This window comes from Anolis sagrei, chromosome 2, assembly GCF_037176765.1.
Source record: "Anolis sagrei isolate rAnoSag1 chromosome 2, rAnoSag1.mat, whole genome shotgun sequence".
NCBI lineage: Eukaryota > Metazoa > Chordata > Lepidosauria > Squamata > Dactyloidae > Anolis > Anolis sagrei.
Window position 1 is genome coordinate 14,286,780 of NC_090022.1, and position 14,535 is coordinate 14,301,314.

Here is a 14,535-nt window from a genome sequence, read left to right on the forward strand (position 1 = left end):
GCCATGCCTTAGACTTGGCCTGTGTATATTTGAAACAAGGACGAGGGTTGTCATGAAAGAGGTAGTAGGGACATAAACTGGCAGTTGGAATTTTGTTTCATACCCAGCGTATGCTTCTGTTTGTGAGGTAATTTAAAGTTACAGATCCAAACACTGAGGCTGTTAGGAATGATGGGAGTTAAAGTCTAAAACACCTAGAGGGCCCAAGTTGACCCATGCCTGCTATTTGGGCTGGGAGGAGGCCCCAAAAGGTCATCTAGTCCAACCCCTGCCACTGCATTTGCAATGAAGGTCCTCTTTGGGTGCATCTACTACACCAGGAGTCCTCAAATTAAGGCCCGGGGGCCGGATATGGCCCTCCAAAGTCATTTATTCAGCCCCTGCTCAGGGTCAACCTAAGTCTGAAATTATTTGAAAGAACACAACAACAACAACACTCCTATCTCATCAGGTAAACACAGGCCCACACTTCCCAGTGAAATACTAATAAGTTTATATTTGTTAAAATTGTTATTCATTTTAATTATTGTATTGTTTTTAAGTGGGTTTTTTTTTTTGCACTACAAATAAGATATGTGCAGTGTGCATAGGAATTCATTCATGTTTTTTCAAATTATAATTCGGGACTGTGACCTGGCCCTCTGTTTAAAATGTTTGAGGACCCCTGTACTACACTATAGAACGGATTTATTTGTCGTGTCAGGGCAACCAGTCAATTGTATTGCATTTCTAACAGAACAAAACAAACAAACAGACAAAACACAACATTTGCAAGTTTGGTAGTTGATTAAATGTCCTTTGACCAGTATCTGGCCACCTGGAGTGCCTCTGGTGTTGCTGCAAGAAGGTCCTCCATTGTGCATGTGGCGGGGCTTAGGGTGCATTGCAGCAGGTGGTCAGTGGTTTGCTCTTCTCCGCACTCGCATGTCGAGGATTCCACTTTGTAGCCCCATTTCTTGAGGTTGGCTCTGCATCTCGTGGTGCCAGAACGCAGTCTGTTCAGCGCCTTCCAAGTCACCCAGTCTTCTGTGTGCCCAGGGGGGAGTCTCTCATTTGGTATCAGCCATTGGTTGAGGTTCTGGGTTTGAGCCTGCCACTTTTGGACTCTCGCTTGCTGAGGTATTCCAGCGAGTGTTTCTGTAGATCTTAGAAAGCTATTTCTAGATTTAAGCCGTTGATGTGCTGGCTGATACCCAAACAGGGGGTGGGCTGGAGATGTCACTGCCTTGGTCCTTTCACTATTGGCTGCTACTTCCTGGCGGATGTCAGGTGGTGCAATACCAGCTAAGCAGTGTAATTTCTCCAGTGGTGTAGGGCGCAGACACAGATAATGCGGCATGTCTCATTAAGAGCCACATCTACTGTTTTAGTGTGGTGAGATGTATTCCACACTGGGCATGGATACTCAGCAGCAGAGTAGCATAGCGCAAGGGCAGATGTCTTCACTGTGTCTGGTTGTGATCCCCAGGTTGTGCCAGTCAGCTTTCGTATGATATTGTTTCTTGCACCCACTTTTTGCTTGGATTTTGCTATAGAATGGATGCAGTTTTGACATACCTTTCATGGTCATGGCTTAATGATATGTAATCCTTGGATTTGTAGTTTGCACCAGCACTATGGAATCGTGGGAGTTGTAGTTTGGTGAGACCCTAGAACTCTGGCCAAGAAGGTTGAAGACATTGTCAAATGGCAAGTCCTAATATTCCAAAGCATTGAGCAGAAGAGATGGTTGAGAGGAGACATGAGAGCCATGTATAAATATTTGAAAGGATATCATAAGGAGGAGGGAGCAGGCTTGTTTTCTGCTGCCCTGGAGACTAGGACTCAATGGAGCCATGGGTTCAAATTACAGGAAAGGAGATTTCACCTGAATATTAGGAAGAACTTCCTGAGTGTAAGAAGAGCTGTTCAACAGTAGAACTCTCTGTCTCTGAGTGTGGAGGAGGTGCTTTCTTTGGAGGCTTTTAAACAAAAGCTGGATGGCCATTTGTCGGGGGTGCTTTGATTGTGCTTCCCCTGCATGGCAGAAGGTGTTGGACTAGATGGCCCATGCAGTCTCTTCCAACTTATTATTCTAGTAGGTTAGGTACACAAGTCAATTTTTAATTGTCCAAAATGCATAAGATTCTGGGTTTGCCAGGTTAACACTGAGAAACTCTATCAGTGGTTGAAGTTTGTTGTGCAGGTTTGCTCTAGATCCATCATTGGTGGGGTTCAGGGTGCTCTCTGGCTGTAGGATAAACTACAACTCCCACTATGGTGAGTCAGTCCCCTCAAACCTCTCCAGTAGGTTGAGTTAGTCATGGGGGTTTTGTGTGCCAAGTTTGGTCCAGGTCCATCCTCGGTGGAGGTCACAGTTTATCTGGTTGTGAGTGAACTACAACTCCCAGAAAGGAAGGTCTGTTTCCCCAAACCCCTCCAGCAATCAAATTTCGGCATATCATATATGTGCCAAATTTGATCCAGATCCTTCAGTGTTTGGTTTCACAGTGCTCTCTGGATGTAGGTGAACTACAACTCCCCCAAATCAAGGTGAATTTCCTCCAAATACCTCCAGTATTTTTTTGCTGGTTATGGGGGCTCTGTGTGCCAAGTTTGGCTCAATTCTATCTTTGGTGGAGTTCAGAGTGCTCATTGATTGCAGGTGAACTATAAATCCCAGTACCTACAACTGCAAAATGTCCAGGCTAATGTACAGGCTAATTCCCCTCAAAACCCACCAATATTAAAAATTGGGCATATTGGGTATGCATGCCAAGTTTGGTCCAGATCCATCATTGGTTGGGCTCATAGTTTGCTCTGGATGTAGGTGAACTACAACTCCTATAAATCCCTCCACAGACCTCCAGTATTTTGTGTTGTTCATGGGGGTTCTGTGTGCCAAGTTTGGTCCAGCTCCATCGTTGGTGGAGTTCAGAGTGCTCTTAGATTGCAGGTGAACTATACATCCCGGGACCTACAACTCATGGTGAACTCTCCCCAAGCCTCTCTAGTATGTTCAGTTGCTGATCAATTCCTCTGTTTCCTGTGTGCCATAGAAAATAACAGGAGTTAAGGGAGAGGCAGTGGGGTCATGCAAATTCCACACCAATGGAGAGAGTAAGAAACACTGGGATATCTGTGGTGGAGGAAACACATCTAGGATGAAATTGTCCCTGTATGAAAGCCTTCCTTTGGATGGTGGGCAGTGTGGTGTTTGTGGAGGACATTGGCAGGGCTCTTGGACATGCTCGTGGCACTCGCTATAACCTGCAATGTCACTGGAGGGAGGTCCATTGGTGTCTCCTGAGTAGTGGGAGCTAGAGCTGTTTGTGGAGGCAGGAGCTAGTCTCTGTAAATAGACATCTCAGCCACACACTTACACATACATATTTTGACTTTTATTATGTGTATAAATGAGCCATGACAGTTCAAATGGTGCCAAAAGGCATTCATTGGATGCTGCATTGTACATACACTTCCCTTCCTTTTGTGATATGTCTGTGCCTTATGTTGCATGGGAAAGCCAGGAGAGAAGGGTTGTTGTTTTTGTTGTTGTTGATGTTGTTATTATTATTATTATTATTATTATTATTATGTGCAGTCCTGGGAGTTGTAGTTTCCCAAGGTCCATACCCTTCTCTTGGTGCATTTACGCCATGGAATGAATGCTCTTGGACCCCACTTTAAATACCATAGCTCCATACTATGTGGTCCTGGGAGTTATAGTTTCCCAAGGTCCATACCCTTCTCTGGTTGCATCACAACTGGAGAATAAATGCAGTCGGGACATATTTTAAATATTATTATTATTATTATTATTATTATTATTATTATTACATATCTCCAAGCTGTGCAGTCCTCATAGTCCAAAGTCCATACCCTTGGTGCATTTACAGTATGGAATTACTGCCTTGCACTTCACTTTAAATGCCATGGCTCCATGTGATGGAGTCCACCTGGGAGTTATAGTTTCCCAAGGTCCATGCACTTCTCTTGATGCATTTGCACTATGGAATGAATGCTCATGGACCCCACTTTAAATGCCATAGATCCATACATACTGGGAGTTATAGTTATAGGAATAATAATAATAATAATAATAATAATAATAATAATAGTTCCTTTCTTTTTCTCTTCAGGAAGAAGGTTTCTCTTCACCTCACAAATCCAACTGCTGTCCTGAGTAAGGTCTTCCCCCCCCCCCCCCCCCTAACCAAATCCTCCTATTTCCTGCTATAAGATCAACCAGGGAAGCAAAAGCTGGATATTTTCTTCCTTCGCAATAGTCAGGCAAAGAAGCAGGAGGTTCTCAAGTCGAGATTGCTTCCCTTACTGGAATATACTAGAGTTGGAAGGGAACACATGGACCATCCAATCCAACTCCATTCTGCCATGCAGGAAGACACAGCCAAATAATTATTCTGATGTCTCTTCAATTGTAAATATTCTTCAATTGTAAACATTTGATAAGGCAGAATTAAGAGCGAGCAATGAAAGAGCACTTATATGCAGAGCTGGACCTAGAAGGACGACCGGTCAGAGCGGGAAACACCGCTAGGGCAGCTCAACCCGAATCTATGGCTGAACGGTCAAGTTGGGGAGCATCGCAAGAGGGCAAAGGAGGCCCAAACAAAGAGATGCAACAGCACTGGGAGGCTCAATGGCAGGAGTTCCTGAAGACACTGCAACCCATTCACACAAGATGGGAAACGCCAACCGTGCCAGAGATCGCCCCATGGGAAGACGCCAAAGCCTTCCTGGCCTCCTTCGAGCAAGTGGCCAAAGCCTGTCGGTGGCCAAAGGAAGAGTGGGCGGCCCGGCTTTTGCCGGCACTGAGCAGAGAAGCAGAGCAAGCCTTTCAGAGCCTGGAAGCTGGAGACAGGGAAGATTACAGGAAAGTGAAAGCTGTCATCTTGCGAGAGGATGCCCTGAGAATGGAGCTGCAGCGCCAGCATTTTCGGGAGTTTTTCTGCCAGAAGGTTGAGGATCCACAAAGGGTTTATGGTCAACTCCAGGAGCTTTGCCGTCGGTGGCTGAAGCCGGAGAGACGCAGCAAGGAGCAGATTTTGGAGCTGCTTATCCTGGAGCAATTCCTGGCCAGTCTTCCCCAAGATCTCCAAATCTGGATCCGAGCGGGGGGCCCAGATACCTGTTCTCAGGCTGTGGCCCTGGCAGAGGACTTCCTCCTCAAGAGACAGCAAGAGGATGAAACAGGGAAATGGCAGGTGAGATGTTCCCACCAAGTTTCCAGAATCTCCAAGAGAGTAAAGAACATCAGGGGGACTTTAAAAACTGGGTATTGTTGTTGTTATTATTGTTATTGTTGTTGTTGTTATTATTATTATTATTATTAACATAACAGTATTGGTACACAGCAAACAAGATCACTCTGCTGGTTGTTGTATTGGATCACATTTGGACACTTCTAAGTATCTAGGATGATGTGATGTATCAGCGAATAATGCATGCAGATCCCAGTAAGGTGGCCTTCTGCAGCTGGCATATGGTAATTTGATCAGCGCCGATTGTGTTTAAGTGCAGGCCAAGGTCTTTAGGCACTGCACTCAGTGTGCCGATCACCACTGGGACCACCTTGACTGGCTTGTGCCAGTCTTTGCAGTTTGATCTTTAAATCCATATATCGTGTCAGCTTTTCCAGTTGTTTCTCTTCAATCTTGCTGTCACCTGGGATAGCAACATCGACAATCCATACTTTGTTTTTTAACACAATCATGAGGTCAGGAGTATTGGGCTCCAGAACTCTTGTCAGTCTGAATTTGGAAGTCCCAGAGTAGTTTGACGTGTTCATTTTCTGTAAATTTTTCAGGCTTGTGATCTCACCAGTTCTTTGTCGCAGGCAGATGGTATTTGTGGCAAAAGTTCCAATGAGCAAGGGTGTTATACCTCTGCTTGTAGTCTGTCTGCACCATCTGCGCCATCTTCTTGCAGCAGCTGAGGATGTGATCTATTGTTTCGTCTGCTTCTTTGCAGGCTTTTCAGTTTTTGACTTTTCAGTTTTGGCTTTGATAGCATTTGTTCTAGTGGCTTGTTCTTTATTATTATTATTATTATTATTATTATTATTTCTCAGGGAAATCTCAAAGAGTTTTCAATATGAGGAGAAGCAAAAATCTTCATGAGATCAGTGTTCACAATCAAGTTTTTGAGGGCACAGAAGCAGCTATTGCTAAAAAAAACTGCCCCCAGAGAAGTCTTGAGGAAATGAGAGATATGGATATTGCTTTTTTATTATTGTGAGGAAATTGCATTTCAGTTGAGTTTCCGTAAGTGAACATGTTCTGTCACGCGCTGGGCCTGTAATGAATTGCTTTTAAAATAGGATGTGCAACTTTTGCCCAGCAGGAAGCCAGGGCCCCCTGAAGAGAAGTTCTCAAGGATTTTCCACCACAAATGGTCTTTAGATGGCTTGTGAAGTATAACAAAGTCCTTTATTAATGAACAATCAAACAGAAACTTCTCTTGTCTTCAATGAAGTTAAACAAATGCTTCCAGGCTTTTATGTAATTGGTGGCTTCCTAATCATGTCCACAAGGGACAGGCAATTGTCTTCAATAACTGTTTCTTTACTTTAAAGGAAAATCCCTTTTTAACTTCTCCCAGGCCCAGGTAATCTAAGCCTTACTGATGTGGGCTCCGCTACCGGGTCGAACTACGTCTCGAGCACCGAGTGGACCTACCAGTAAGGCCAGTAGATTCTCCAGCTGGGGTTCTTTGGTCTTCCAAACTGTTTACCCTCCGAAATTCCTCAAAGCTTTAGGGCTGTTTCCCTGGAAATCTTTGGATGCTCTTAAGACTGTTCTCCACGGAAAGTCTTAAGGGTTGAAGCTTTTGTACAGGAGAAGCTTGTACATGTCCTCTAAATTGGGTTTCCTTACTGAGACTAACTAAAAATGGCTCCCTTCCCTTCCCAATTGCCCTGAACAAGGGGCGGAACCAAAACTTAACGATGATGGACAGGTGACTTGCCCTATGATTGCAACCAAAGGCAGCCACCTTTCTGCAGAATCCCTGAAACCTTGGGACAAATATTTAATACAAAGCAAATAAAGTTGGAGTTCCTGGTACAGCCGTACCAGCACAGAACAGGGTTGATGAGCAAGAAGGGTCTCTTGTGCATTGAACCTCAGCCTTTTGCCTCTCTTCTGAGTTGGATGCCCCTTTGTTTTGCAGGGGGTAAAAAAGGAGGCATGCCTGGATTCTGAGAATACAGAGGAAGATCCCTCAGAGGCTGTAAAAGGAGAGATCCACAAAGAAGATAGACAAAGCAGTGAGACAGTCAAGTGCCCCATCCAGGGCAGTTCATCGCTTTCTCCAGAAGAACAGAGAATCATCGTGAGTAACATCAAAGAGGTATGTGTTATTCCACTGAGTCTCTTTTTATTTGTTTTATTTATTTATTTAGGGCATTTATACCCCGCCCTTCTCACCTCTGGGGAGGGACTCAGGACGGCTTACAACAGGCAACTCACGGTGCTGATACAATACATTAAAAATCACAATACAATTAAACACAATAACGCCATTATAAAACAATCACTTAAAAACGGTCTATTTTTTTTAAAAAATGCTAGTTTAAAACATCATCTGGGTCAGACCATTAAGGTTGTTAAAACATTCTCTTCCTAGATTATTCCAACTTATTGCTCAAAGGCTTGACTCCATAGCCAGGTTTTAAGCTTTTTACAAAAGGTAAGGAGGGAGGGGGCCAATCTGATGTCATTGGGGAGGGAGTTCCACAGTCAAGGAGCTACGACAGAGAAGGCCCTGTCTCTCATCCCCACCAGTCACACCTGCAGTGGTGGTGGGACCAAGAGCAGGACCTCCCTAGATGATCTTAGTGTCCTTGGAGGTTCATAGAGGGAGGTACGTTCAGACAGGTAAGCTGAGCCAGTGTTGTTTAGGCTTTATAGGCTAAAGCAAGCACTTTGAATTGTGCTCGGAAACCGATAGGCAGCCAGTAGAGCTGGTGTAACAGGGAGATTGTATCCTGCTCCGGTGAGCAACCTGGCTGCCCATCATTGGACTAAATGAAGTTTCCAAGCAGTCTTCAAAGGTAACCCCATATAGAGTGCATTGCAGTAATCAATTCGGGGTGTAATGAGTGTGTGGACCACTATGGCCAAGTAAGACTTCCCAAGATAAAGGCACAGCTGGCACACAAGTTTTAGTTGTGCAAAAGCTCCCCTGGCCACCGCCAAGACCTGAGGTTCCAGGCTCAGCAATGAATCCAGGTTCACTCCCAACCTGGCTGCCCATCATTGGACTCAATGAAGTTTCCGAGCAGTCTTCAAAGGCAACCTCATATAGAGTGCATTACAGTATTCTATTTGGGGTGTAATGAGTGTGTGGACCACCATAGCCAAGTCAGACTTCCCAAGATACGGGCACAGCTGGCGCACAAGTTTTAATTGTGCAAAAGCTCCCCTGGCCATCGCCAAGACCTGAGGTTCCAGGCTCAACAATGAATCCAGGTTCACTCCCAAGCTGCAAACCTGCGCCTTCAGGGGGAGTGTAACCCCATCCAGCACAGGTTATAACCCTATATCCTATTCGGCCTTTCAACTGACCAAGCGGACCTCTGTCTTGTCTGGATTCAATTTCAGTTTACTTGTTCTCATCCAGAACGTCACGGCTGCTAAGCACCGGTTCAGCACCTGAACAACCTCCTTAGTAGAGGTGAAAAGAAGTGATAGAGTTGAACATAATCTGCATACAGATGACATCAAACTCCAAAACTCCAAATGATCTCCCCCAACGGCTTCATGTAGATGTTAAATAACATGGGGGACAGTATTGAACCCTGCAGGACCCCACAGAACAATTGCCATGGGGCTGAGCAGGTGTCCCCCAACAACACCTTCTGGAAGCAACCCTCTAGGAAGAGGCAAAACAATATCTCCAAAGCCCATTCCCGTGAGCACTATACATTCGCTGGGTTGTTTATTTTCTGAGGCAATCTCTAGATCACGCACGGGCAAACTCGGGCCCTCCAGGTGTTTTGGACTTCAACTCCCACCATTCCTAACAGCCAGTAGGCTGTTAGGAATGGTGGGAGTTGAAGTCCAATACACCCGGAGGACCAAAATTTTCCCATGCCTGTTCTAGGTCAAAAACTGCATATCTATGTGCGTCCTTTAGATCAAAGTTCCCATAACCAGATGTTGAACAAACCATTTTTATTTTGAATTTCTTTGTCTGTTCTTTCTTATTCATTTTCTTTGACAGGTGCAGTCTTTGGGGGCAGAAAAATGGCTCCCCCATAGTTACCCACCTCTTGCTTCAGGTCTAGGCCTCAGCCTATAATTTGATTCTCCCGTTCCCTGCTGTATATTTCTAAGTGTTAAAAATTAATTGCTCATGTCTTTCCCAGTCAACACATGGTATATTTTGCCTTCTGCAACAGAGTCTCATGCAAAAGGTTTCCCTTTCTGTTGACTCTCCCATTTGCAGGAACCAGTGGATCTCCAGGAAACTGACCCATCTGTGCAGATAGCCTGGCAGAACATGACCCAGCTGAGTCAACAGACTATTGTTTGGCAAGTTCTGCAAGAAGATGATGGGCAAGTGGATTCATTAGGTAAGGAGTTTTCTTGTCCTTGGCCAATAAACCCCAAAAACAGAGGCTGCATGGCAATCTGTTTGGGGTGCTTTGATTGTGCTGTTCCTGCATGTTAGGGACTTGGACTGGACCACTCATGTGGTTTCTTCAATTCCCTCTCTGCATCGCCCCACCGATCTCCTGCCATTAGCCACGAAAGCCCCAAACCTCCTGCACTTGCAGCTTCCATGGCCTTGAGCCCAAGCAGCAGCAGCAGCAGCAACAGACCCGGAAGGAAGGGAGGGAGGGAGGGAGGGAGGAAAGGAGGGAGGACAGGAGGGAAAAGAAGGAAGGAAAAGGCGGCGGCGGGGGGGGGGGGGTTCCAGGGAGAGGGAGGCAGAGAAAGGTCGCAACCATGGGGGGCATTTATGGAGGCACCTCAGAGCGCCCCTGGGGAAAACGAAGTATACCGCACATGCTTACTTTGCGTAATGGATGAGCCTCCCCTGCCTCCACCACACTCTGGGCCAGAGAGTTCCACTGCTGAACAGATAGGTGAGTCTTAATATAATTTTTCTTTTATTCATCCCATTATTTTTTTAAAAAAGAAATTTATGGCAAATGTTAAAAAGACATTTATGAGTAAGTGACAGCCATAGGTGCTTTTCAAGTAGCCTAGCTTCACCTTTTTCTTAGTTTCTTCTTTCCCATATCTGCCTTTGTCTCTACAGGTGACAATATGGGAAGTCAGGTCAAGTTGGAAAATTCTCCGTATGAAGAAAAAGAGCTGGAAGACATCCCACAACGACTTCCACAGAAAACCCACAGGAATGTGCTGGGAATGTGTGAGGAGAGATGGAAGTCTAAAGGCATACGGAAGAAGTGTGCCCTAAAGAAGGGGAAGGAGGGCGCTGAAAGTCGAGAAGGACTTATAGCACCAGTTACTCAGCCTTCCAAAGTACATATGAAGGAGGGAATGCTCTTATTCTCCGTACATGATAGACGATATCACTATGGATCTGATGTCGACATGATAAATACCAGAAATAGCTCCGCGGCAGAGGAAAACATTCGGCGATATTCCCACCAAGAAATGCCAACAAGAGAGAATAAATCTCGGTCAAGTGAGCATGGAAATGGAAGTAATTTAGGCAAATTTCAGGCTGCCCAAAGAGAAGGGAAACCTCAGAACGTTCCCGAATCTGGGAAGAAGTTTTGTTATTCACTCCCAAGAATTCAAGGAGTTGAAAGCGAAGGGAGACGATTTGAATGTCCTTTTTGTCGGAAGTGCTTCAGTAGGCAAGAGCATTTGATGAATCACCAGCAGCTTCATACAGGAGAGAAGCTGCACGAATGTCCCGAGTGTAGAAAAATCTTCGCTTCCCGACAGGCATTAAGGAGACACCAGGGAATCCACAGTCTGGTGAAACCCTACAAATGCTCTCAGTGTGGGAAATCCTTCAGCCAGCGGAGAAATCTGACAATCCACCAAAGAATTCATACGGGAGAGAAACCATACAAATGCTCCGAATGTGGGAAGAAGTTCAGTCGTACTCAGTGCCTGAAGAACCACCAGACGATTCACACTGGGGACAAACCGCACAAGTGTTCTCAGTGTGGCAAATGTTTCAACCAGAGGAGGTACCTGAAGAACCACCAGAGAATTCACACTGGACTGAAGCCTTACGAATGCCCTCAGTGCGGGAAATGTTTCAGTATGGCAGAGTATTTGAGGAACCACCAGAGAATTCATAGCGGTGTGAAACCGTTCCAGTGTTCTCAATGTGGGAAGAGCTATATCCAGAAAGTTGCCTTGATAAGTCATCAGAGAATTCATGCTGCAGAGAATCCCAAAAAATCTTCCTAGTGTGGTGAATGCGTTGGTAAAGGGAGACATCCAAAGAGCAACGAAAGGATGTAATGTATTTCAACTCATAATAGCTGCACTCCCCCCCCCTTTTGAGTGAAATGGGGGTGCGACTATTACAGGGTGAAAGCGCTACATCCAGAAAGTCACCTTGATAAGTCATCAGAGAATTCATGCCTCAGAGAATCCCAAAAAAATTTCCTCGTGTGGCGAACACTTTGGTGAAGGGAGACATCCAAAGAGCAATGAAAAAAAAGGGGGTGGTGCAACTATTACATGGTGAAAGCGCTACATCCAGAAAGTCACCTTGATAAGTAATCAGGGAATCCCCAAAAATGTTCCTAGTGTGGCGAACACTTCGGTGAAGGGAGGCATCCAAAGAGCAAGAAAAGATGTAATGTATTTCACCTACTAATAGTCACACTCTTCCCCATTTTTTAGTGAAAAGGAGATGAAACTATTACATGGTGAAAAATTCCAGCGACAGGGCTTTAGTCGTCTGGAAGAGAGTGAAAACCCATAGTGGGTAAGGGGTCAGGCATCCAGACAAGTTAATTAAGGGTGTGACTATTATGCAATGAATACTAGAAATATCAATGTATGCCCCCCAAAATGGGAGTGCGGCTATTATGCAGTGGTGACTATTAAGCAGTGAAATATGATATGTTTTCCATATGAAACGGTATGAGAGAAACTTTGATCAGCGGGATTTACTCTATATACTCATGCATATGTTTAGAAATTTAAGTTAAAACAATCAACCCAAAAATCACCTGGGTCAATTTATCAGCGGGTCAGTGTGAGTACTGTATGTTAACTCTTACCAAAATAAAATTTTAAAAAAAAGATTAATGCCTTTCTCTGACTGAAGTGGCGAAAGGAAGGAGCTGTCTCAGGAGAACCCAAAAACAAGCACCGACCCACTCTGCTTTCTCTGCTGTGGAACAATTTCTGCCCTTCTGTCCCTAAAGAATCATATCAAAATCCATCATTTGTTCCCCTTGACTTGTACATGAGGTCAACTTATATATCAGGTATATATATCAGGTATGGGCAAGCCCAGGCCCAGGGGCTAGATGCGCCCCCTTGGGCTCTTTTCTCAGGCCCTCCTCTCTCTCACCATCCTATCCTTCCATCCTTCTCTTTCCTTCCTCCTTCCATCTTTCCCTTCCCTCCTTTCCTCCCTCATTCTCTTTCCTTCCCTTGCTTCGGCAGCACATATACTAAAATGGAAACGATACAGAGAAGATTAGCATGGCCCCTGTGTAAGGATGACATGCAAATTCATGAAGCGTTCCATATTTTTATACTACTGTCTGCATTGAATGTTTGCCATTGTGCATTTTGTTGTGAGCCGCCCTGAGTTCCCTCAGGGAGATAGGGTGGGTTATAAATAAAGTTTAATTTCATTTCATTATTTCATTTCATTTCATTTCATTCCACCTTTTTGTCCTTCCTTACCTCTTTCCTCCCTCCCTTTCTCTCTTTCCCCTTCTCCCTCCTTCCTTCCTTTTGTCTTTCCTCCCTTCCTTCTCTCCTCCCTCCCTCTCTCTCTCCCTTTCACCTTCTTTCCTTCCTTCCTTCACTCCCTTTTGTCTTTCTTCCCCCTCTTCCCCCCTTCCCCCCTTTCTCCTTCCTTCTTCCTTCCTTCCCTTGTCTTTCCATCCTTTCCTCTTTCCTCCCTCCTTCTCTCTCTCTCTCCATTTCTCCTTCCTTCCTTCCTTCCTTCCTTCCTTCCTTCCTTCCTTCTTCCTTCTCTCCCTTTTGTCTTTCCTTCCTTCCCTCTTTCCTCCCTCCCTCTCTCTCCCTTTCTCCTTCCTTCCCTCCCTCCCTTTTGGCTTTCCTTCCATCCATCTTTCCTCCCTTCCTCTCATAGAATCATAGAATCATAGAATCAAAGAGTTGGAAGAGACCTCAAGGGCCATCCAGTCCAACCCCCTGCCAAGAAGCAGGAATATTGCATTCAAATCACCCCTGACAAATGGACATCCAGCCTCTGCTTAAAAGCTTCCAAAGAAGGAGCCTCCACCACACTCCGGGGCAGAGAGTTCCACTGCTGAACGGCTCTCACAGTCAGGAAGTTCTTCCTAATGTTCAGATGGAATCTCCTCTCTTGTAGTTTGAAGCCATTGTTCCGCGTCCTAGTCTCCAAGGAAGCAGAAAACAAGCGTGCTCCCTCTCTCCCCCTTTCTCCTCCCTTCCTTCCTTCCTTCCTTCCTTCCTTCCTTCCTTCCTTCCTTCCTTCCCTTGTCTTTCCATCCTTCCCTCTTTCCTCCCTCCTTCTCTCTCTCTCTCTCTCCATTTCTCCTTCCCTCCCTCCCTCCCCCTCCCTTTTGTCTTTCCTTCCTTCCCTCTTTCCTCCCTCCCTCTTTCTCTCCCTTTCTCCTTCCTTCCTTCCTTCCTTCCCTTGTCTTTCCATCCCTCCCTCCTCCTTCTCTCTCTCTCCATTTCTCCTTCCTTCCTTCCTTCCTTCCTTCCTTCCTTCCTTCCCTCCCTTCCTCCCTTTTGTCTTTCCTTCCTTCCCTCTTTCGTCCCTCCCTCTTTCGTCCCTCCCTCTTTCTCTCCCTTTCTCCTTCCTTCCTTCCTTCCTTCCTTCCCTCCCTCCCTTAAGGCAGAAAGGTATGCAGAAAGGTACAGCTATAGAAAAGACAAAAAGCACTAAAGCTGCCGGGGTTTACATGTAGAAAAGAGAACGGATGGACTTCACCATATATGGGAGACAAAGACAGGCTCAAGATGAGTTTTTTGTGAAAGGGTGAAAAATCGGTCATGAGACTTGCCAACTTTGCAGAAAGGAAGTAGCCAAGGCTAAAGTTAAAACTTGCCAAGATCAGCAGATGTTTTCAGCTGTATTTTGCATGTCAGCATCTTGAGATGTTTCCAAGAAGGGGCTTGCTTATTGCGAAGCGAAACTTAAAAATATATGAGCTAATTGCTTAATATAACTATGATATTGACAGCTTTCTTAACCAATGATTTAATCTTCGGGGCGGCTCTTAAAGCCGAACCCCTTTTGATGTATAAAAGGAACACTACCTTTGATGCTGGTGGGCTTTCCCCAGAGACGCCATTGTTGTGTCGGAGAGCCACTAGCAGCTGCTAAATAAACTTTGATATTCTTGCTGAA

At 45.2% G+C, this 14,535-nt stretch overlaps 1 protein-coding gene and 1 non-coding gene across 2 annotated transcripts; both read left to right on the forward strand.

Moving 5' to 3' along the window:
* Positions 1-4,186: 4,186 nt before the first annotated feature.
* Positions 4,187-14,535, forward strand: LOC132765735 (zinc finger protein 397-like). Its single transcript, XM_067465233.1, has 4 exons — positions 4,187-5,207; positions 7,174-7,353; positions 9,454-9,580; positions 10,273-14,535. Exons 1-4 carry the CDS (start codon positions 4,473-4,475, stop codon positions 11,406-11,408), a joined length of 2,178 nt encoding a protein of 725 aa, XP_067321334.1. The 5' UTR covers positions 4,187-4,472; the 3' UTR covers positions 11,409-14,535.
* LOC132769539 (U6 spliceosomal RNA) lies at positions 12,612-12,714 on the forward strand. Its single transcript, XR_009630868.2, has one exon. It is a non-coding gene; the product is annotated as a U6 spliceosomal RNA (small nuclear RNA).

What these genes read in the sequence shown, in the direction of transcription:
- LOC132765735 (XM_067465233.1), top strand. Translation starts at nt 4,473, where the DNA reads ATGAAAGAGCACTTATATGCAGAGCTGGACCTAGAAGGACGACCGGTC. An exon ending in TCGTGAGTAACATCAAAGAG is followed by an intron (nt 7,354 to 9,453) that starts GTATGTGTTATT and finishes TCCCATTTGCAG; the next exon opens with GAACCAGTGGATCTCCAGGA. An exon ending in TGGGCAAGTGGATTCATTAG is followed by an intron (nt 9,581 to 10,272) that starts GTAAGGAGTTTT and finishes TTGTCTCTACAG; the next exon opens with GTGACAATATGGGAAGTCAG.